Genomic DNA, 25,383 nt, shown 5'->3' on the forward strand with positions numbered 1-25,383 from the left:
TGTTGAAAGAAGAAATTTCTTTAAAGAAAAAAAAATTGAGAGAAGATTAAAGAATGAAACAAAAATCTTGATAAACTGAAAGAACCCTAGATTGAAGAATTGGGAAAAATCTAGAGCTTTTGCTCTAATACCATATCAGAGCTATGATGAAATGAAACTTCCAGAACTGATTAATTTAGAAAAGAATTACCATGTGTTTATTTACACTAGGTACAGAGCTAATAGAAGAAACAGAAAAATAACCACCTACACACGTATCTATCCACAGCTATAACTAATCAACTCATGTGCCACGCTTAACATTCTACTAAACTACAAGTCATATATACATTGTACAAACAGAAGCTACTGTCATTTTAGTCCTTAGGAAATTCTCCAGGTCCTTCTACATTTCTGGACAGCTCATTGAAACTCTGCTACTCTTGTTGCTTGTTGCTGCCTTTATTCTGATATTGCATGCGACATTGGTGCTCGTCAAGTGCGGGTGCAACAGCCCTAGAGCTGCACCCGTACTTTCTAGGTTGTAAATAGGGTTTTATACATGTAGAGTTTATGCTTGAGGTGGCTGCACCAACTGCTATGGAAACAAATTTTGGAATTTCCATAATAGGGTCTTGGTTGATGAGTGTCTAATGAGGCTCTATCGAAATTTTCAGCCAGCTCTCGCTCAATTGAGGTCTTTAGTTTTGCACAATAAACATATGCTTCAACTTCAGCCCTCATTACCACAATTTACAATACAATTAAAAACCAACAAATACAAATAAATTTTTCATGGATTTATCTAACACTTATAGGAAGACCATTGATGAAGGAAAAACAACACTTGTATCTAAGTTAAAAGAGTGATGCGATCAACTGGCGGGATGACATACAAGAAAATAGAGTGCGTCAAGGTAAACATGAAGTACATTTTTGACAAAGAATGACACAGGTATTGGTTTTTCAAAAATTAAAAACATGAAATTTATTTTTGACAAAGAACAAAAAAGACGTTGATTGTTCAAAAAATAAAAAGAGGTTTGTTAATTTCATTTCCCCCTCTGCTCCAGCTTCAATTCACTTTTTGGTCATACATCCAATCAAAGCAAGCTCCAAGGATTAAATCCTTGGTAGCATTGTTGTTCAATAATTGCAATAGAATTGACATGACTTACTCAACTGTAGGTATACAATTTACAAATTATATTGATGATTCGTTTTGTATCGACAACTTTGTATAGTTACAGTAGTAATGCATTAGTAAAATATTCTTAACGAGCCTCCAATACTGTAATTGTTATTTCATTGGTTGAAGGCAATTCGTGCTTACTTGAGAAACCATGTGCTACATTTGAATCTTTTTCCAAGAAGAAACCAGGTTTTTTGGACTGAGGCAATGCACACTCACTGCCTAAAACCACAACCACAGATGACATGCTTGGCCTATCCTCTGGACGCTGTTGCACGCATAGGGGGCTAAGATGGATACAACGGAGCACTTCCGACAATGTGTATGTTTCTCCTAAACATTCATCAATCAAATCTAAAGGCCTTCCCTCATTCCAAAGTATCCATGCCTGAAAATAGGAAAACACTATTTGTCATTCATCAATCCAACTTATCTGGATAAGAAATCCAACTGTTTGAAACTTACAATTCCAATAAGATTATGGTTGTGGTTTGGATCGTAAAACCCTCTACTTTTCTTCCCGCTAATGATCTCCAACAATAAAATCCCAAAGCTAAAGACATCAGATTTGGTTGAGAATTGTCCATCAAAAGCATATTCTGGTGCCATGTAACCACTGCAAGGCATCATCACTAGTTTAAAGTGAAAATATTGATTAGGAAATGAAGTAGATTTACATAAAGAGCATGTGAATTTTTTACTTACTAAGTTCCAACCACTCGATTTGTGTTTCCTTCTGATTGATCTCCTCCGAAAGTTCTAGCCATGCCAAAGTCTGAAATTTTAGGATTCATCTCACTATCAAGTAAAACATTACTTGCTTTGAGATCCCTATGTATAATTCTTAATCTGGAATCTTGATGAAGATATTGAAGCCCCCGAGCAATTCCGCATATGATGGGGAAGCGCTTGGACCAATCTAACATTTTACTTTTTGTTTGATCTGGTAAGTTTCTAGCTCAAGTTAATTATTTTTTCCCATATTTCAAGAAAACATGGGAATTTCATGTATTTCAATATTAATAACATAGGTACACTAGCTAAATAAAATGTATTAGGTTTTGGGATTCAAACCGAAAATGAAGGAGTCCAAGCTTTTGTTCGGCATGTATTCATAAACCAGCATTTTTTCTTCATCCTGAATGCAGCAAGCAAGAAGCTTTATAAGATTTCGGTGTTGAAGCTTGGCAATCAATCTTACTTCACTTTTGAACTCATTCAATCCTTGTCCAGAACTCGTTGAAAGTCTCTTGACAGCAATTTCTTGTCCATCCTCTAGTATACCCTGAAATCATTTGTAGAAAGCTAGCTAAACAGTGCTTCATCATTTGTCGTTGTTTTTGTACAAGACGTCACAAATTTACCTTGTAAACAGGTCCAAAACCACCTTTCCCAAGCTTGTTATTGATTTCAAAGTTATCAGTGGCACTAGCTATTGTTGAGAAGTCTAAGAAAGGGAGCTCAAGGTCTTCGTTTTGGCCTCCATTATTCTGATGGACCACAACTTCATTCCTTTCTGTTTTTACAGAAACAGAAACGAAATGATGGGGGGGGGGGGGGGTAAGGAAAGGAATAAGAATCAAAGTACTGGCTGAGATATTCAAGAGGTAAAAAACAGTATGAGTTACTTTAGCCGAAATTATAACCAAAATCTCATATTACTACTTTCGTATAATTAATAAAAGTATTAACCTTCTTCATGTCATATATACACATTCTCTCCGAAAAAAAGATACTATCCAACTTGGACAATGAGATTAGCATGAAAATGAATACAATATATAGCAACATGAGAAGAGTTGTACTTATATGTAAGTGATCTCAAAGAAATCAAGGTACCATTATCAAAAACCATCTACACTAATCAAACTTGCAAAACTTTCAAATTCAAGGTGTATCAATCAAAACCAGGCCAAGCTATAGAAGATATGTTGACTGAGAACTCAAGTCTAATAAGCACCCTGCTATTTTAATTATCATTCCTACAGATATCAACTAAAATGAGTACCTAGGCCTAACCATAGAAGACACGTCCATTGAGAACTCAAGACTAATAAAGGTCTATATCATAAACTTTCTCTGGATTTGTAGAGGGCTAAACTAATAAAGGTCTAACAAATCTCAGCGTTTGAACCTTGAAATTAGATGGGGGTTAATCATGCAACAAATTGTAAAAAGTTTGCTTGGTCTGATGACACTGTTCAATTTCTGAAACTCTTTTGCAAAGCACCGACAAAATATAACGTGGTTGAATTATACCTCATAGCAATCCTTGTTCTAAATACTGTATTATCAAAAGGGCAGAAGCTGATTCTGCTTATATTACTAAGAGATTTAAAAACGAAAAGCATTTTAGGTAATTCCATAATACAAATATTACCATATGTTTGCAATGGTTGTCAAGAGTAAAGTTATTTTACCTTTTAACTTTGTCCTGCTTCTGCATATGTAAAAGCCAATTATTAAGAGCATTCCAGAAACTACAGCAAGGGACACAGCAACTATCACTGCTCTCTTCATCCTACGACCTTTTTTGGCCTCTTCATGGTTGAATTTGGCACATCAAAGAACATATAAATATAGTTTATCAAAAAAAGAACATATAATTAAACTTCAGCTAAAAGATATTGAAAAGCAAGGGAAGCACTGCAGTTTCTAAAGAAACAAAATGAAACAGAATTCAAAACACAATGGAAACAATAATTTAAATTCAATAAGGATTTTCCTATGAAAAATATTAACCCCACACCTATCTCTGAGACTGACATTCTGATATACAGTTCTTGCCCACCAGCTGGAAACTGTCTAATATCCACTAAATCACCAAACCAAAGCGCACAGCCACTACCTTCTCCTCTAATATCCGAGTTTGTATAAGCCATACAAGAACAATTGTTTAAGCATTTGTCCCTACATTCTTTGAGGCTCATACTTTTGTTCACCCAAGAATTTGTAGTATCTGGCAATTTCAACTCATTAAATTTAACAAACCCATCTTTATGGCAGCTCAGTGGTTTATTGCGTACACAACCTTGAGACCAGTCCATTACGCTCCATTTTTCTTGTGATTTAGGCTCGAATCCTTCTAAACATTGGCAAACTGGTGACCCACTAAGGATACAATTTCCATTGGCTCCACAAAGGCCATAATTGTCACAGTAGTCTCTAGGTACTGATGAATATAGCCTCCAAACATTCTCTGCTTCAATCCATGTATAGCGTTCACGAGAAGAGCTGGTTTGGTTCAAAACTATCCTTGTGATTAGAGAATTATTTACGAGGCTGTAGATGTAATAAACCTCATCATCATTAGAGACAAAGTCGAAAGCATAAAGCGGATTAGGCTTCAATTCTGGCGAACCACTATACCGAAGGCCATTCCATGGACCAGTCCGGTAGAACTTTTTGTTGCCTTTCCTAATATAAGCCTCAGGGTATGAATGAGGTTGCATTTCAATCCCATATGTGAAATCTCCAGGAGAAGGATCATCTGGACTTTTCCAAGCTGTAAAACGCCGCTTAATACCTTTCCTCAAGTCCCATCCCATCTTCATTCCTGGTAACAATGTATCAGACGGATAATCAAAGCTCTCCCACAAAGAGATTCCTGAATTTCCATCTTTTAGTACAAGATTTCCAGAGTCTAAGAGCTGCAATACAGGATTATTGGCTTGTATTTGTGTTCCTAATCCTGTGGACCAAACAACACTCTTATTGTTACTCATAAGCACAAGACTGCTTGTTCTGTTTATCATTAACAAGCCAGATGAATCATTGATTGGGTTGAGTCTGTTTGCAACCCAAACAACAGTTCGAACTGGGATATTCTTGTACCATATTCCCAAATACCTATTCTTGGAACTACCAGGACTGAAGAAACCCAGTTCAAAGCTTCCCTCTTTGCTAACTAAGGTACTTCCATCGCTAATAGATTGGGATGGAGTAATGCTATCTACTGCAAATGAGACTTTGAAGAACAAAAAGAGTAAACAAGTAAGAATAGAAATAAAGGAAAGCGTTCCCATTGACTTCTAGTTTTAGACCTCCTTGATTATCCCTCTAAAAACTCAAAAGATAGATCATAAACCCACCCCCCCGCCCCTATGATTCATAAACCCCAATGGAGTACCTAACAAGCTAAAACGACATAGACCTTGAACACTACATGTATTCGACAAAAAGAAGGGTCAGGACAAATGCATGTGTATAGTGCTAGTGCTTAGCCATGCTTTGGCTTCGGGGGGCAATGGCCCCCCTTAGAATTTGAAAAAAAAATAGTGTGTATATATATATATATATATATATATATATATATATATATATATATATATATAGGTACTAATTTAACATTTTTGTTCAATAAAATTACACATAGGCTCCCTCAAAAATAGCAAGCTCCAAAAAAAAAAAAAAGCCTAATAACAAAATCACCAATAGCAAAGTTACAAAAGTAATAAAGCCCAATCTACCAATTTTACCAAATTAAAAAGAGCCTAACCCCTTAAAACTTTGAAACGAAACTAATCTTAAAATTTAAAGTTTCGATCCCTCCATCAAATTCCCAAAGGAAAAAAAAAATCTCTTATTGAGATAGAGTAAGAGACACTGAACTGAAAAGAAAGGCAAAGAGGTAGAGTCGTTACAACACAGCATAATAGCAGATTGAGCATACATATACGTGCATAATTGATGTTTTGAAGGACACTTGAGAGAGAGAGAGAGAGAGAGAGAGAGAGAGAGAGAGAGAGAGAGAGAGAGAGAGAGAGAGAGAGAGAGGATGAAATAAAGAAAAATGAAGAAGATGAAATGAAGAAAGAGAAACAAGCTGAAGAAGGAGAGGGGAAAATAAAAATGATTAATTGTGTGGATATGAAAAAGTTAGAGAAAAAGAAAAAGAAAGGTCTATAAGATAAGGAATGACTGGAGGAGAATAAATCAGATGAAAACAAAAACAAAAAACCTGGCTTATAGGTGGTTCTGTGGGTGGGAAATAGAAAACTCAAGTAAAGATAATATAATTCTAGTTCAAATATAAGATATTTTTATATTATTATATATTAGGTTAATATATTGATATTATATAATGTGTAATATATATATATATATATATATATATATATATTAAAGTAATGGTAATTCCAAAACGATATACTGGTATTAACTGATACAGAAATATTTTATTTTGTTAATCAAATTGACTGCCTTAATTTATCAATACTAATTGGAGTTTCATAATATTCAAACAAAAAAAAAAAAAAATTGGAGTTTCATAATAATTTTTTTTATACTTCAGCCTCCCGTAACTTGGAGTCCTGGCTCCGTCCCTGCTTACACATTGATGGCCGGAACATTTATGCAAGCGGCCTCCTTATCTGACTTTTTTCCACATTTCAACCAATAACATTTATTTTCCTGAATCAGTATACCCTACTGCACACGACAATCTATTAAAATTTTGTCCTAAAATAAAATGAGAAAAGGATTTGTACCTAGTCACATAGATTATGAGGAAATTCAATATTGAGTAGTTTTGAGTAGGCTTTCATGTTGATCTTGAATTGATATAGATGGTAATGAGTCTCGGCAGAGAGAGTAGGTGAAAGAGATATGAATGAGTGGTCCATGATGGGACTTCATGTCGTAGAGGACATTATTTCTCGTGGATTATTTCTTACTTTATTTCTTACAGTTACAGAAACCGAAAAATCATTAACTACTTTTTTTTTTTTTTTTACATCTTACTTTATTAGCATTTGAGACAATATTCGACTGAATCCACCGTAACACAAAGACTTGTAACAGTAACAGTTGTGAAAAAATTGGTAAAACTCATGACTAGTACATTTGTAAAAAAAATATATACAGACCAATCAAATTGCACGTTTTATTGGGAAACTGTAAATTTTTAGGAAGACTAGACCAACTTGGATATTCTAACTTTACGACTCCTTTTGACACTCAAAAGAAATCATTGCTTCCCGGTCCACACAATTGCAGCTGCAGGAATTTTGTTTAAGGAGCTCATTAAAAATTTTTAATAAAAAAAAAAAAATTGAATATATTTAGTTACCAATAAAAAAATATTAACACATGAAGTTTTACAATTTCCTTCTACAAGTATTCAATTTTGAATTATGAGTATCTATTGCCAATGTGGGTAGGTATGAGCCTATAATCATTTTATTTTGTTAAGTTTGTATAACATTTTTATTTTTATGCAGTTTTTATTATCTATTTGTTATTGTTTTTATAAAAATATTTTAAACTAAATGACTAAACTAAACTCGTTGGTTTTGTATTAATTATTGACGTACACAACCGCACTTATTCATACATAAAATTATACACTAATGTCTACTTAACCAATCAAACGCTTGGACAATCACTAACTTTATGATTGTTTTTCTTAAATTTTACTAATTTTATAACAAAAAGGTATCATAACATGATAACAATACACACACATGTAACAAACCATCTCTATTTCCTAATTATTAAATTATATATATTTATATTATACATACAAAAATCCACACACATCACAATTTACACAAATAATATTATAACAAAAAATAATGCACACAATCAATATTAGACATACTCACATATATAATATAAATTTATAAAAAATAGTGATAATTACAATTCACAAACACTTACTCTTTATTCTTAGAGTTGAAAATACTTATAATAAAGGTGTGCAAAAATATTTTTAAGAAAAAATTATAGTACTAAGCTAACAAAATATATATATATATATATATATATATATATATATATATGTGTGTGTGTGTGGAAGTCAGGGGGAATGAACCCCGAAGAAGAAGGTAGTGCTGCCCCTAGGTTCACGTCCACAAGAAACAAAAAAAAAACAAAAACAAAAACAAAAGACAAAAACAAAAACAAAATAGAAATCAAATATATATGTTTTGCTGGACTTTGAATTCAGGATTTGACTTAGCTTTGTAATAAGAGTCTACATATATATGGAAGTCAGGGGGAATGAACCCCGAAGAAGAAGGAAGTGCCGCCCCTGGGTTCACGTCCACAAGAAACGAAAAAAAAAAAACAAAAACAAAAACAAAAACAAAATAGAAATCAAATATATATGTTTTGCTGGACTTTGAAAATAGAAATCAAATATATATGTTTTGCTGGACTTTGAATTCAGGATTTGACTTAGCTTTGTAATAAGAGTCTATATGCACACGTGATCATTTTTGACGGGAAGTCCAACCCTTGTATCAATTGCACACACGTGGCCATTTTGGAGGTAATTAAGCCTTGCCCATTTTTGCATTCATTGCACTCTTCAACAATATTATTTGAGAGAACCTTCAGTCAGGTCCTGCGTAAAGAAGGGCACTTTACGCCACCAATGATGTGCCGCCACGTCATATTTCCATTGATCTTACAATACACTCTTACACACACAAGTATAACTCAATTAAACACAAAATTATCAAACACCTATCAGACCTGAGAAGCTCCAACGCCTCTCATCTCCACCCCACTGCTGGAGCTGCCGCACACATCGGTCGAGAGCTGGTATCGTCGCACTGGTTCCTCCCCGTCGGTCAAGGTTGGAGCTTTGAAACCCAATTCATTTTTCCACTCCACGTCAAATGTTTGAGCTCCTAAAAGAGTTCTTGCTGGAGATGGTTCTTTAGTGGTTGATAGTTTCTGTAGGGATGTGTTTGATGAAGGACAGTGAAACATTGGGTGTAAAATTGAAAAGCAAGAACACTGAAACATTGGGTTTTCAAATACGTATTAATGATAATGACTATCACATTTAAGGAAAAGAAGATTAAGAAAAAAAAATGACATAGAGGTGGGTTTGCAGCAAAAGCTTCAAGAACTTTGTTTTTTGTGCTTAAAATCACAAAACCCATGTCTTAAAAATTCTGTGGAAACAATAAAGAGAGAGAAAAAAAATTGAAGATTGAAACTTTGAGGTGGGAATAAGCTTAAGATTAATAAAAATCCAATGGGCTTGTTTCAATTTCTCTTTCTTCCTTGTGCTTAAAATCAAATGGGTTTATCGAAAAAGCCTTAAAGACTCTCTTTTGAGCTTAAAATCACAAACCCATGTCTCGAAAAAAAAAAAAAGGGAGAGAATGAGAAGGAAGCCAGACCCAAAATTCCATTAAATTTGTGCGGCGACGCTAGCTCTTGACCAATGTGTGCGGCGGCTCCAACGGCGGGGTGGAGGTCCGGTGGTACGAGGAAAGGAGGAGAGGAGAGGCGTTGGAGCTTCTCAGGTCTGATGGGTGTTTGAGAATTTTTGTGTTTAATTGAGTTATACTTGTGTGTGCAAGAGTGTATTGTAAGATCAATGGATATATGACGTGGCGGCACATCATTGGTGGCGTAAACTGCCTTCTTTACGCCAGGACCTGACTGAAGGTTTTCTCATATTATTTAAACTTGTATTTAGGCTACAAGGCAAAGCCAGTGTTGCTCTCTTGTATTGATTATTGAACAGACTTCATGGAAAACAAATCACTCTTTAACCGACAATTGACATTTTTTTTTGGATCACAAGCCGACCTGGAGACTAGCCTAGCCTTGATAGTTACTTGATTTGCAAAGGAAAAGCCCTATGCACATGTACATTTAAAAATAATCACAATTATATATATATATATATATATGAGGTAGAATTTAATTGAATTTAGATTTTTCGGTTTTTGTACCAAATAATTTCCTTGCTATAAACATTAAAAAATTAAATGGGACACATGATACAAAATTAAACTTCAATTAAAATTCAATTTAGAACCTAATTGAATTTAGACTTTTTAATTTTTGCATCTAATAATTCACTTTACACACAAATTTAAAAATTAGATGAGACACATGGCACAAAATTAAACTCTAATATATAAATGTATAGCAACCTACCATCACTCTATTTGCAATTACATGTTGTTCATGAAATCACAGTCCCATATATGGAAAATTATTAGGTACTTCCGGAGTACCATAAATGCATACTCCCTCCTCTCACATGAATGGTGGGTCCCACCATGAATTTAATAAGTGGGACCCACCATTCATGTGAGAGGAGGGAGTACACAATAATTTTCCTCCATATATGGCCCTTTTTTAGAAGCCACTATCGCATCAAAATTACTATTTGATAAAAAAAAAAAAGTATATTGTAATGTATTTGGAATGGTGAGTCCATCAGTATTTGGAATAAATGTTTTTTTTTTAACATTAAATTGGACACGTGGCGTAAATTATACAATAATTGGAATCCAATTAGAATCTAATTGGATTTTTTCTCACTTTTGACTTTAATTTTATATATATATATATATAGATTGGTTATTGGCTTATGCGTTGCACGATTTTTTTTTTTTTTGGTATGATCTTTTTTGGTAAATATTATGACTAGAGAAAAAAATTTTGATAAAAAAAAAAAATTCTTTCATTTTTATGTAGTGATTTTAAAAAATAAAATGAAGGGCTTTATGATAAATTTTGTTAATTTTATGAAATATATTTATATAAAATAAAACTCATAAAATGCATAAGATATATGTAAAGGTATAATTCCTGACTACGCATGAAAGTTATTACATTTTTTTAATTTCTATTAGCTAGATCACATTTCTTAAATAAACTGAACAACCATTTCACCACCCCGTTATGGACGTAATAATTGGAATGTTGTTAGTTAGCCCATGATTGCTTGATAAACTATATTGAGTAAAAATTATTTTAATTCTATTTAAGAATTTTTTTGTGAAATTTTCATTTTCATTTTCATTTTTTTTAATCTAATAGATTTAATTTTTCACGTTAGTTTAATTGAATGGTATTGTGTTTATAATTTTTTAAAACTATAATTGATAATTAACAAAATGAGTAAACAACTTATTGAGTATTGCAAAAAAAATCTAGGCACAATTGTACAAAAATTCCATGTAACTAAGCACACTCAGGAATATTGGACCATTTTTTCTTTGTATAAATAGGGGGATCCCAATGGGATGAGAGGGCTAACAATTTTGACTCTAAAACATTTATTGTAGGATCATAAAAGTTTTCCATTATAGACTTTTCACGCTTAAAGAACATGACCTGTCAACTAATCAAACTAAAGTTTTTAGTACCTACAACAATTTCACAACATCAAGAACAGGCCCCAGTGTATGCAGTGTCAAATTCTATAGTCTTCTATTATATCAAATGAGTGTTTAATTTTTCTCACAAAGTATTGAATAGTAAAGTTTCTGGGCCATAGTCTCAACTACAATTCTCAATCATGTTGGACTTTGATGACACCTTTCCACAATGTATCATTATGAGATGTAGAAAAAATTTGGAGCGTACACAATATTTAGTGTGAATGAGAAAAAATTTCATTCTATTCCAATTGGTTAGGTCAATATGAGACCTATTCCAATTTCATGATCCTGGAATTTTATGTACAAGTAATAATCAAGGAAACTTGCGCCTAAAATAAGTCAGACTTTTGGCAAGAGAGAAAATTGATATCTAGACAAATCAAGCTAAGGCCGACCAAAATGGACCATATTCTTAATTTCTTATCTCGATTTGTTCCATGTACAAGACTTATAGTCAATGCTTGGTGTATAAAAGTTGAATATCTTATCTAAAGTCCATCCTTGGAAAGCTTGAGAATAAATTTATTTAAACCAACACAATAAATGAATTATAAAGGATTCAAAGAAAAACTATCAAAAATAATGAAAATTTAATCTGTATTTAAATTCTTATAAGGATGAACACAATAGCAATATCTTTTTTTTTTTTTAAATAAAGATAAAAAAAATCTATGCTTATTTTGTACGTATGGTAAAGTCCTATCACAAAGTTTTTTTAGACTCATGTTGATTAGTGATTAGGAGTTATAAAGGAATAATCATCAAAATATATAAATAAGCAGAGATCTCATGCGGAAGTACATGAGGTCTTGCCAAATAACGCTTTAATTTTGCATTTAGTATTTTTTTTTTACCTCTTTCATTGAGTTTTTTTTACTGTTGCTCAAAAGTTTACATTAACTTATTTTACTATTATTTCATTAATCTCTCATTAATTGTCTAAGTTTACATCACGCCTTTCTCTCAGTCATGTTAGACTTGGATGACACATTTTCACAACATATCATTATGAGATGCAAAAAAAAATTTGGAGTGTACACAATGTTTAGTGTGGATGGGAAGAAATTTCATTCTATTCCAATAGGTTATGTCAGTAAGGGATCTATTCCAATTTAATGATCCTAGAATTTTGTATACAAGTAATAATCAAGGAAACTTCCGCCTAAAATAAGTCGGACTTTTGGCAAGAGAGAAAATTGATGTCTAGACAAATCAAGCTAAGGCTGAACAAAATGGACCATATTCTTAATTTCTTATCTCGATTTGTTCCATGTATAAGACTTACAGTCAATGCTTGATGTATAAAAGTTGAATATCTTATCTAAAGTCCATTCTTTGAAAGCTTGAGAAAAAATTCATTTAAACCAACACAATATATAAATTACAAAGGAATCAAAGAAAATTTGTCAAAAATAATGAAAATTTAATCTGTACTTAAATTCTTATAAGAATGAACACAATAGCAATATCCTTTTAAAAAAAAAAAAAAAAAATCGATGCTTATTTTGTACGTATGATAAAGTCCTATCACAAAGTTTTATTGAGACTCATGTTGATTAGTGATTAGGAGATATAAAGGAATAATCATCAAAATATATAAATAAGCAGAGATCTCATGCGAGAGTACATTAGGTCTTGCTAAGTGACGCTTTAATTTTGCATTTAGTATTTTTTTTACCTCTTTCATTAAGTTTTTTTTACTGTTGCTCAAAAGTTTACATTAACTTATTTTACTATTATCTCATTAATCTCTCATTAATTGTCTAAGCTTACATCACACATTTCTCTCTTTTTCATGTCTTTTAGCATACCCACCATTTTAATATTTTAAAAAAAGAAAAATAATAATAATTAAGGATTAATAACAATAACTAACCAGATGAGGCCTTGGAGAGAGATAGAGAGACATAAAAATGTTGTGGATTGTTAAATAAAACACATTGTTTCACTACATATTACCAAAATAAAATACCTAAGATTGACAAAACATTTGAAAAAAAAAAGAGAAAGAAAAATTTGAGGGGCTACCGCCTCCGTCATATTGGCCTCTCACCACCATCAAGACGCCAAAACCCTTATGAGTATTTTTTTTTTTTTAAATTAGGTGATTAAATATGATTTAGGTTTGGGTCATTTGGTTAGATAGTTTTTGTTTTGGGTATATAAGTAGAGCGAATACATGGTACGCAGTGTAAAGTCATATTCTACAATGATTTTAAATCATCTATAAGACACACGCATACACTTACCCATATCATGTTTTAGTGAGAGAGTTGGACATACTTTATTTCATAGTACTAAATATGTGAACACAATACAAATTAGCTGATTTTCATGGCCCATTACTCTTTCGCATTTATTTTTGGTTTCATGTTTTAAAATTAATCTTACCTTGAAAAGGCTTTAAATATGCCATGAAACTACTAAATTAATTTTTAATATCTCAAAATGTATATGTTTCTTTATTCTAATTTATGTTACTTTTTTTTATAATATATGTACAATACTATCTAAAACCGTCTTATATAAAATATTACAAAATTATTTGTGTATCGCACCGAAAACTTACTAATTCCACAAAAAAAAGTGAGCATTATAGGTTCAGACTTCAGAATGAGAGATTCCTAGAATCTTTTCTAGTTGAGGCCCAAACCAACCTACAGTCCAAATAAGCCCACAGGTTAACCCAATTAGTTTTCTTCTTATTCATCTTGGACCCAATCATCCTCCCATGACTCATTTTGCTCCCCCATGTCTCACTCCGGGCCAAGAAGCCCGCAACGGTATAAATTCAGAATGCTATTGCGAGGTCACACTAGGAACTAGGAATAGGAGGGGCTTTAAGCCCAACTTTAACCCACTCTATTTTCTTTTTTTGGTGTGTGCTTTTTAAAAACCAACACATAAAAGAAAGAGGAAATGAGATTCTAAGACAAAGACACACACTTTATAACATCACAATCATGCCAAGCATTGAACCATTAGAAAAGTAGTATGACAGTTCATGGATTCAGTCGTTACATTAAGATTTAATTTATATTTGTTCTATATTATAATGCAAAGTTATCAAAGCGATATTAAGTCAAAGGCTAATGTAAGACAATGAATTTAATAAATTACAATTTTTGTTTTAATAAAACAAATGTTAGGTTCTAAGACCTTAGGAACTAATGTATTAGAACTTCAATATGTATCATGTTGACAAACCATGATCAAAACATTTAGTCTAGGTTTAAACTTGTTCAAAATTTGGTTTATTGTAAGTTTGGAATCGAGTAGTTGCAGGAAATTATTGTTCTATTTCATCACGGCTCGATCAATCGAAGTATAGACTCGATCGATCGAAAATCGTGGATCAGGAATTTTCTGCAGAATTATAAGTCGGCCTAAACAGCAGTTCAAGCCCATTAAGGATTAGAGTTTCAGATCTACTTCTTCTACTATATAAAAGAAACCCTAAACACGTTTTTAAAGGCTTCTAAGAGAGAGAAGAGGGTGTCTCTTTTTGTATCTAGGGTTCGTACCCAAAACCTCTCTAGAGTCTTTTTGTCGCTCTTTATGCTGTGTGTGTGAATCTTTTATGAGATATAGAAATGTTTATCTTCACATATACTTAGAGTTATAAAGATCTAGATTTATGTCAAGAGCTTGGTGATCAATTCAGTTGCAGATTCAAGAGCTTAAAGATATATAAGCGGGAGTGCTTGTGCTTACTGGGAATCTAAAAAAGAAGTAGTCTATGGACTCGAAACTGTCACGTGGTCGTGATAGTAAATTTCCTACTCTAGGTAGCAAAAGGATGTTAGTGATCTAAGTCGCTATTGTGTAAATTTCAATTCTTTCATAGTAGATTTAGTTTTACCTTGAAGATAGTTAGGTTAAATTCTCCCCAGCTCTTTTACCGGTTTGATTTTCCTAGATTGTCATATTGGTGTATTCTTTATTTTTCACATTTTAGAACTATATGATTTATATGTGTTAACCTAGATCTGTATAATTTACTTAAGTTAATCACTTGGTTAAATAACCAAGTTAATTTGGTTGTGTTTTAAGGGGTCTAAAAACGTACAAAAGATATTGTATTTTCACCACACAAAAAAAAAAGATATTGTATTTGAAGAAATAAAACCAATTAAGTTATAAAAATTGGTGGTTTTTTTTTTAAGAAACAAACACATATCGGAGAGAGGAGCACACACACTAGAAAGAGGGGATAGATTTGTAACACACACTCATCACAAACTCAACTCATTCTTGGTGGGTACGACTTTTGGGAGGAGCTTGTGATGTGTGTTTGTGTTAACACTCCAGCCCATCTCTCTAGTTTGTTTTTGTTACTAAAATAAATAAATAATTATCTTCCATTGTTTAAAATAATACTTTGTGTATAATATAGTCGGGGATTTATTTCTTAAAAAATCTACCGAACAGTAGAGTTCATTGGACCATCTAGTGTTAATGAAATTCCTTAAGGTCTTCTTCCTTAATTCTTTATTAGTCCCTTGGTACCTCTCATTGTTTGACTTCTTAAGGATAACGATTTCCATGTTTGCAAAAATCCCATTACTGGTAGGGGTGGCTCCCCATTTAAGTGAGGGTAGTCACATGATCAACTTAACTTGCATAAAAATGTATGTGTGTATATGTATATGTGTGTGTGTGTGTGTATATATATATATACACTTAGAAAATAAAGGCTCAAACCTACTTAGATCAGTGATACCTTATCCTTCAAATCAAGCCCATACAATAGAATTTTTAGAGAGAGTGAGAATCAAGTCCAAGTGCAATTCTACACCAAGGTTTTGAAACCCGGACCGTTCATTGAACCGTAAAAGGGAAGTTCAATGTTTTTTAAGTCGAACTAAGGTTGAACCGGGGTCAAACCGTAATGATATCATAATTAATTTAATAATTAATTAAAGCCTAAATATAGATATTAAATTTATAAAACTAGCAAAATTGACTAATATATCTATATATGTGATGGAAATTTAATGATTTTTAAGCATATATTTAATAATTAAATAAGAAAGTTAATAAAATAAAATAATAACCATGAAAACATTAAAATTTATGATTAATTTTTGAAGTAAAGTTGAATATCTTTGAAGAATTTTAATTATAATTTTTTTTATTCCTTGTAAGAGATGGATAATTTAATTAAGTAGAAGAAAATTGTATTAAGTTGTTTTTATTAAAAAAAAAATGCTAAGGGGTTGGACCACACGGTTCTTGAGCGGTTCGTGCGGTCCAACCCCGGTTTTAGGGGTTCACGGAATTAACTAAAAATATGGTTCTTTAAGCTTAAAAAACCGGTTTTCATCCCGATTCTCGGTTTTCATGATCCGGCCTCCTGGTTCGGTCCGGTTCTGAAAACAGTGTTTTACACTAAGCCCGAGCTTAAGGCCAAAGAGCCCAAAGTAACGGATTGGCATGATTTAAACAACAATTGAAGATAATGTCCTCCTTGGGCAAGTCCAAGTATTAGCTTCTTTGTATATAAATATAGTTCAAGTTTTACATCAGGCTATTCACTATTCTCTTTTCTATTCTAATGGTCCTTAAAATGTTCATCCCGTTTTCCTGGAGGGTTCTCCCCCTTTTATATCCCTTTTCCATGCATCCCAACCCTCCACCTATATGCCTCAAGGCATTTCCTAGGATACTTGTTCCATCAAAACTCTGCTGAAGATGGTAGAAAGGGTTGTTAGCTGTAAATTTACTGTGCAAGGGTCATTTCCACATTAATGTTGCTAATAAGGTTGGTGTATGGAATTGAATGTAGAGGTGGGAGGTATATCTTTAAAGAAATTTCCTCCTACCTTCCCTGCCCCCGTCGTTATCTTTTCTCCACTCCTTGGGTCTTCACAGGATATCAATTGTCCTGATCCTCTTATTCTCCTTGGGTGGGCGGAGTCCTCGCAGCTCATTTACCCTTTTGGGTATGGATTAGGCAAGTTGATCCTTGGTCTAGTACTCAGTCTTCGGACCCCATACAATATATGTGTGTGTGTGTGTGTGTGTGTGTGTATTATACATTAAACTAACTATTTTGACCACTTTAATAAAAATGTTAAACATCTTGACTTGAGAATCACAAAAATTTGAATTCAATAAAAATAGGAATAACTTTGCATTCACAACATTTTCATAATAATTTCATAACAAATCCTATGTTGTTAGCTGTTATTGATTCAAATTTGTGCCAAATACTGACCTCACTTTTTCACCCATAAAAAACAACTTGTCATGTAAATTTTTTTTTATAAAAATGTTGTAAATGTAGCATTATTCCAAAAAATATTCTAGCCTTAAAACATAGTTCGTAACCCATAAATAAAAAAAATCTTAAATAACAACAATAAAAAAAAAATCCCAGATAACAACAAAAAATAACCCAAAAATAATAATAATATTAAGACTAAGTCAAACAACAAGTGAACAAATTATTCAACAAAAGCCTATTCAAATACAAAAACAAATAAAAATCCATAATCAATCAATTTGTAACTTGTTCAACCTATTGTATAAAAATAATTTCTAATTTCATTTTCCTTAAAAAAAGTTCAAAGGGAAATATTGTTGTTGTGAATTCTCCTTGGTAGTGCTTGTAGTTATGATGTCTTTTAATTTGCAGTCACAAAAATTTTGCTTTCCTTAGCAGTTCAGCTCGTAGTTATAGCAAATATCATCTCTCTCTCTCTCTCTTCATTTTTTTTTCTTCTATGTTATCATTTCAAACTCTTTCTCACTTTATTATTGTTATCTCAACATTTTCAATTTTCACTTAATTTCTTATTAGTTCAATTTTTTTAGTTTCTCTTTATTAGTACAAAGACATTGTAATAGTTCAAGTATTTAAGTGTTTTTTTTTGTTGCTTTTGTGACATTGATATGTTCAAGTTATTTCTTTATTAGATTTTATATAATTAAAGTTTTTTTAAAATCATCTTAAAAAAAAAAATTCTTGAGCTACCACTGATTATCGGTCAGTTCCTTTTTTTTTTTTTTGAGTTATGATAAAGCAAGAGTTGCACTTCCATGAAGATTTATGGTTATCCTTTTGGAATATTTGATGAAACATTAAAATTAACCAGACAAAAATATGACAAATAGGGAGATATGCCTTTGATTTCGGGAATGGCTATGATTATTGATCCTAGGTTTACAATTGAAGAGTTGATAGTTTTTTAGAAATAATTTATAATGATGATGTTGAAAAAAATTCAAGAGACCATACTATCATTTCAAAATTTAGTGACACAATTATTTGATTATTATAGAAATGCTTATAAAAATTCTAAAACTGGTGCCCAAAACACAAAACACAAGAAGCTCTTTGTCCTCCACTAGTTTTTTATGTAACCAAGAAAAACAAAATGCTTATCATATGGTTAAAAGAAGAAGAGGACAAGCATCTTCAATAACATTAGGTGTCTTATTTGAATTACAACATTATCTAAATCATATAGATTGGGAATTACAAATGACAGACAAGTTTGTAGGTGTCAACTTAGTTGGGATGTACGCATTTTGTAGTGATGCAACTATTTTCACTCTAACATATTCATGAATATAAAGAGGGGATACGTCTATAACATTTCAAAATAAATCATAGGTGGTAAATAGTTATTGGTACTAATTTGAACTCACAATTTAAATTATTTTTTTGCCCACCCATAATAACAACTAACAACTTGCCACTTATGATTAGTTGTAAAAATAGTGTGAACATAACATTTCTTATGAATATACTAATGTACTTATTTATTCTAATCAAATACAAGTTAATTAATCTTATTTTAGTAACTTTTTAAGAATATATTTTTAGTAGATTTTTTTTGGATAGAATATTTTTAGTAGATTAAGTTGTTCAATTTGACAAGCATTTTGTAATAATATATAATTATAATTATTTTAGTTTAATTTTTATAAGCCTATTGAAGACCCATATCAAATGTCCATAGGTAGCCTATTAATCCTATCTTACTAGCTCAGCCCACTAAAGACCAAATAAGCATAGCCCAAAGGTAGGGCCATGGGCTGGTTTTTCCATCCAGCCCAACCCTACACAGCCTATTAAATTATCAACAACCCGTAGGTCCATGGGCTAAGTAAAAATGGGCCGAGCTGGCCCATTGACCACACTTAGACTCTTTTTTCTTTTTCATTTTTTGGTTGATAAATCCACCTTAGACTTGAGAGATGACAATTGACGGTGTTTTCACGCATTGACTTCTATTTGGGTTGGCCGGGGGAACATACAATAAAAATATTCAAGTCGCAACGCCACGAAGTAATAATTATAAACCAGCTCAGCAACAGCTTTGAACAGCTATTCAGTTTCAGGGGAAAAATTAAAATTATAAACAGCTTGGAAAAAGATAATTTGATAATACCAGAACAATTTTGGTAGAGGCGTTTTATAGTTTTATTTAGGAAAACAAAAATAAAAAATGTCTTTTATTATAGGCAGTGAAAATTTTGACATAGATTTCATCAGGAACAAATCTTGCGGAACAAGATTAAGAATTGTTTGTTGTATGCTCCCTTTCATTTTCGCAAATTAATCCTATAGGTTCATATAATTCATAAGAATATTTGAATAATTTATTGCCAATCCATAAGTTTTCAAAAAATTATTGAAGTTAAATTTCTTGGTCATCTCCTATTCTCTTAAACTCATACAATTCTTGATGATACACATAATAAGGAATTTAACATAGAAAAAATTTGAGTTAAAAAAAAATATCTCTAATTACAATTTTGGAATTCCTGTTGAATAGCTTCATCTAACAACAAATAAGACTCTTCCATAAGCTCAGGGCTTAATCTGAACATCAAGACACAAAACTCCATCTGATTGAGTGCACCATCACCGTCAAAATCGCCTTCCTTTAACATAGACCGTAGATCTTCATCACTCAAATCTTGCAGACCCAGCATAGCCGAGTTCCTTCTAAGGCTGTCAAAAGTGATGACCCCTTTGTCACCATCGACTAACAAATTGAACCCATTGCAGAGCTCTCCAATCAGACCGTCCCCACCAAGCTTTTGGGCCATGATGGGCAAGAAATCTTGGAACTGGGTCTGGCTTTGTGGGGTTTGGGATGCCATTGCAATAAAATAGGCAGAGAGACAAAGAGAAAGAGAAAGAGAGAGAGATTGTTGTGTGAGTTTGTGATGAGATTGGTTAGACATGAACTAGACGTAGCTATAAATACTAAGGAGAAAGAGGGTTGAGATTTCCAAGAAGGAGAGGCCATGGAAGACAACTAATGTACAGACAGACAAATACAGATCATGAAAGATTAGGAATAGAATAAGAGCCGGTCCATTTTGGGGTTGCAATTGGGTTTCTCAGAAAGTCTTGGGAGGGTATATTTGTAATTTGCCTAGAATGTTGCTGGCTAATTCTTGGTCTTGGGAACCTTTTTATTTCTGTTGAAGGTTCTTTAGGGGCATAACTGTCCAGTTTTTTGTGGAAAAAGAGCAAGTCAAAACAACTTTTGTTTACTTTCGACTTTTTGTTACTTTTTTTTTTACTGTGTCCGTGGAAAGAGGAGTCAGAAGAAAAGTTACAAAAGTCTATCCACAAACATAAGGAAAGTGAAAGGTAATTGGGCTCTCTGGTGACGTGGAAGTGGAAGTGGAAGTGGAAGTGGAAGTGGAGGTGGAGGTGGCATAAGGACTAAAATTAGATGGGCTTGAATTGAATCTCAGCCCAATGGGCCGAGACTGATGCCATTTGATACAATGGGTTTAAGTCTATAATTATGTTCCAGAAGTTTTCCATAACTCGTGATCAAATTCTCTTTTTAAAAATGAGAACATATCTTGTAGTTTAAACTTTAAAAGTGATTAACACTTAAAATGGTGTTTTAAACTAAAACCTAGGTCAAATCCTCTTTCTAACTATTAAATTATTAAAATAAATAAAAAAAGATTGAGAATGTGCCCCATTTGGTGTTTTTTTTTTTTTTTTTTTAAGAGACCAAAAGATATTATTTCATTGCTAAAATAAAAGTAATTACAAGAAAAAAAAAATACAAGAATAGTATATATTGGGAGAGACTAGGAACTAGAAAAAAAAAAATTACAAGCCAAACCTATCCAAACATCTTAAGAAAAACAACCTTACAATAAAATAAAATAAAAACAAGGATCCTACTCTCTTCAAGAATACACTTCTGAAATTATTTAGGGAAAACACGAAATGTAAGAGAGAAAAGCTCACCTTGACGAAGAGGTATGTTTTTGTTGCCATAAAAAATTTTATTTTCCAGGTTTTTTTAGTGTGATTTTTATTTTGTTTTGTCTTCATGTTCTTTCTCTCTATTTTTTTTTTTTTTTTTTAAAGTTTTAATTTTTAATGTTTGTTTGATTGCATGTTTTCCTGTTTTAATTTTTTGTGTGGATGCATACATACATACATACATACATACATACATACATACATATACATACATATATATATATATATATATATATATATATATATATATATATTTATATATATATATATTACCGTGTCCAGGGAAAGAGGAGTCAAGAAGAAAAAGTAACAAAAATATTTATCCACTAACATCAGAAAAGTGAAAGGTAACTGGGGTCTCTGATGATGGCATATGGACTAAATTAAGAAGGGCTTGAATTGAATCCCAGCCCAATATAGACAGGTGAGCTCAGGGGCAGAGGGAAGGGGGGGCCGAGGGGGGGCAGGTGCCCCCCCTGAACTTTCAATTTTTTTTTTTATTGATAATGATAATGTATTGAATTGAAATGTCTTATTTACCCCCTACACAAAAGACAAAAAAACTTTTCTATTTATTGAGAACAAACAGCTACATGGTTCAGAACTCAACAGCTTTAACTAATAGAACTCTAAAACTACTATAAATTTAATATAAAACTATTGGTCCCACTTAGTAATGATTAAAAGGAAAAAAAAAAAACCTACTGCTAATGCTATATGCCAATACGGAATAGGAATCACACCAGCCTAATACTAATAGAACTTTTTTGTTTTTTATTGGAGTACTAATACTAATATTAATAGAACTCTGAAAAAAAAAAAAAAAAAAAAAGAGTGTATATCTAATACAGTATAAAGCACGCTTCCCATAAAAAATAAAAAAAAGTTCTTTGGATTTTTTTTTTAAATTAAGTAAGGGGAGAATAATTAATTTTTTCATAATTTGTAATTTTGTTAATATAATAAGGGTAAATTTAATAATTCATTTGGTTCAGCACTTCTAAACTCTGCCCTTCCTCAAAATCTCTCCAATTTTGAGGAATTAAAAATGAGGGGTTATAACTCATCCAAACCCTCCCAAATCCCTCCCCCTTCTTTCTTAAAAAATATTCAAATAAGGTAATTTAACTTACTCTCCCTCTCTCTACTCTACTTCCTTGTACTCACCTTCCATCCAAACAAGCTATTAGAGTTTCTGTTGAGTTTTTAAAAGCATTCAAGCAGAGTTTTTAAAAGCATTCAAGTCATTGAGTCAAATTTAAATATTCACAGGTATATTGCATACTCTTAATATTCATATTTAAATTTTTTAAGATTAGTTTTTTACTTTCAATTTTATCTTTTAATCTTGCCCCTCCTGACCTAAATTCTTGGCTCCGCCACTGTGAGTTAACAGAACAATAATCTTCAATGAGCCGAGACGAATGCCATTTGAATTTGATACAATGGGTTACAAGTCTATAATTATGTATTAGAACTCAGAAGTGATTCTGAACTCGTGATCAAATTCTCTTTTTCCAAATAAGGATGTATCTTGTTGTTTAACACTTTAACTAATACTTTTTGGTTTCTCAAAAAAAGAAAAAAAAAAGCTATACTTCTTGGTGTTTTACACAAAACATACAACAAATCCTCTTTCTAATTATTGAATTATTAAAATATCTAAAAAAATTTGAGAATGTGCCTCATTTGGTGTTTTTTTTTTTGACAAAACAATATTATTTCATTGCTAAAACGGTAAAATAAAATGTTTTATGGCAACAGAAATTGGTTAATTGTTTTATGGCAAATAAAATTTTTAAAATTTTTAAATTTAACTTTTAATGTTTGTTTGATTGTATGTTTTCTTGTTTTATGTTTACTATCATATTTTAGATATTTGGTTTCGTTTCGATATATGCAAAAGCACCTAAATAAAATTGAATGAATTTGAATTGTGAAAAATATAAGTTTGATTCTTTTGAAGTCAATGGCAAAGGACCGTACGCCTGTTTCCTAGTTTTGTATACTGGCTAGCTTCAAAGTCCTGAAAATTGTTGTCTTTGGGAAATTAGTTTTTGGTGTGAAAACGTTCTTTTATAAAAGGGTAAAATATTATTTTAATCTCTAAATTTTATCAAAAGTTTATTTTTCATTCCAAAATTTTAAAAAGTTTTTTTTTTTTTTTTTCATTTTTAAACTTTGTAAAGAGTTTTATTTTTTTTATATATTTTTTTATAATAGTTTAGAGGAAAAAATAGGGATGAAAATGATTTTTTTTTTCAATAATTTAGGGATAGAAAAAGATACTTTTTAAAGTTTAAGGATAAGAGGTAAATCATTTTGTAAAGATGAACTTTTCAATAGTTGAGGGTTGAATTAAAACTTAAGGATGAAAAAAAATCTTTTAGTAAAGTTTGGGAGCAAAGAAGTAATATTTTACTCTCTAAAAAACTATTTGAATAAAGATGGCATATGCCTTTCCAAAGTGGTATACAACATTTTGTATAAAACTCTTTTTCTTTTGGAAAATTCTTAATTTACATTATACTTGCAATATAAATTTAAATTGAAGTGACACAAAAAATGGTAAATATGCTTTCAAAAAAAAAAAAAAAAGGTAAAATTGTACACATTTACAAAAAAGTGTACAATATTTTTCATTTTTTTTTTGCAAATGTGTACAACATTTATCACTTTTTATGTATTGCATAATATAAATATATAAAAGTCCCTTTCTTTTTTAACTTTCATCGAATTTTTGTACCTTCTTTACATCTTATACTTTCATTATCTTTTAATGGATTCCACTATCTTTAAAAATCCTTGACTATATGATTGGCTAACTTCCAACATGGACAGTTTCATGGCATAACACACACGTTTGGGAAAAAACAACTGTAAGATGAAATTGTTGCAAACTAAATAGTCAAACTTTCTTTAAAAATTTGCTAAAAAAACTTTCTTTTAAAATTTTTACAGTTTTTCAATGCCATGTGTGAGTACCCCGATCCAGTCGCAAGATTGGCCTTCACTCATTTAGGAAAAAAAAAAAAAAAAAGGAAAGAAAAACTGGCGTTCACTCGTATTATACGCTAAATATGATCTTCCCAACCTTAGCATTAAGCAGTGGCGGAGCCAGGATTTTAGTCTAGAGGGGGCAATATTAAAAGTGAAATTAATCTAAAAAATACTAATAAAAAATAATAACAGAATAAATAAAAAATTATAAGCAAATATGAATATATTTCATATTATTAAAATAAATAAACAAAAATAACAAATTCATTGCTACTAAAAAATTTACAAATTGATGGAGTAAAAATGTGATTAGTGTTACTTAAAAAAACATAATGAATAAATGTTTGAAATTATTATTTTTTGATTGGTGACATGCTAATTTGTAAGATATAAGTAGTAAAATATGTAGTATCCTAGCATCATTCAAGAATAAAATGCTATAAAAAGTATCATAAATAGTAAAAATTGTGTAAATAATATATAAAATTAAAATTTAAAAAAAATAGTGAAATAGGTGATGTAGGACAAAACAAAAGTTTGGTGTTTGTGAACTTTTTTTTCCTTTCTTTTTCTTGAGAGTCACGTTCAACCAAGAAGTCATTTTTTTTTTCTTTTTTTTTTTTCCTCCATGTCAGTAAGTACTTGAGTACTGATGCTAAAAAATTTTAGGAGTCAGGGGGGGCAGGTGCCCCCCCTCGCCCCCCCTGGCTCCGCCAGTGTTAGCATGTGAAGTACTTGTCAAATATTATCTGTAATAAAAAGGGTCGATCACATCTGCACTAGATACTAAAATGATTAGTTTAATCAAAATT

At 31.6% G+C, this 25,383-nt stretch overlaps 2 protein-coding genes across 5 annotated transcripts; both read right to left on the reverse strand.

Moving 5' to 3' along the window:
- Window positions 1-1,000: 1,000 nt before the first annotated feature.
- Window positions 1,001-5,242, reverse strand: LOC142639239 (G-type lectin S-receptor-like serine/threonine-protein kinase At4g27290). 4 transcript variants are annotated; one of them, XM_075813382.1, is made up of 8 exons: window positions 5,021-5,154; window positions 3,921-4,862; window positions 3,592-3,711; window positions 2,536-2,687; window positions 2,246-2,456; window positions 1,877-2,114; window positions 1,637-1,787; window positions 1,001-1,559 (listed from the first exon to the last, which is right to left on the reverse strand). In XM_075813382.1, exons 2-8 carry the CDS (start codon window positions 4,723-4,725, stop codon window positions 1,254-1,256), a joined length of 1,983 nt encoding a protein of 660 aa, XP_075669497.1. In that variant the 5' UTR covers window positions 4,726-4,862; window positions 5,021-5,154; the 3' UTR covers window positions 1,001-1,253. The 4 variants fall into 4 exon arrangements, 3 of the variants coding, with proteins under 3 accessions (XP_075669497.1, XP_075669496.1, XP_075669494.1); XR_012845146.1 differs by having other exon boundaries at window positions 1,637-1,803; window positions 3,921-5,242; XM_075813381.1 differs by having other exon boundaries at window positions 1,877-1,946; window positions 3,921-5,242.
- Window positions 5,243-19,903: 14,661 nt separating this feature from the next.
- Window positions 19,904-20,633, reverse strand: LOC142639243 (calcium-binding protein PBP1-like). The gene has a single exon (XM_075813386.1). It carries the CDS (start codon window positions 20,515-20,517, stop codon window positions 20,071-20,073), a length of 447 nt encoding a protein of 148 aa, XP_075669501.1. The 5' UTR covers window positions 20,518-20,633; the 3' UTR covers window positions 19,904-20,070.
- Between the last annotated feature and the right edge of the window lie 4,750 nt (window positions 20,634-25,383).

The sequence above is a fragment of the Castanea sativa genome, chromosome 6 (genome assembly GCF_040712315.1).
Source record: "Castanea sativa cultivar Marrone di Chiusa Pesio chromosome 6, ASM4071231v1".
Classification (NCBI taxonomy): domain Eukaryota; kingdom Viridiplantae; phylum Streptophyta; class Magnoliopsida; order Fagales; family Fagaceae; genus Castanea; species Castanea sativa.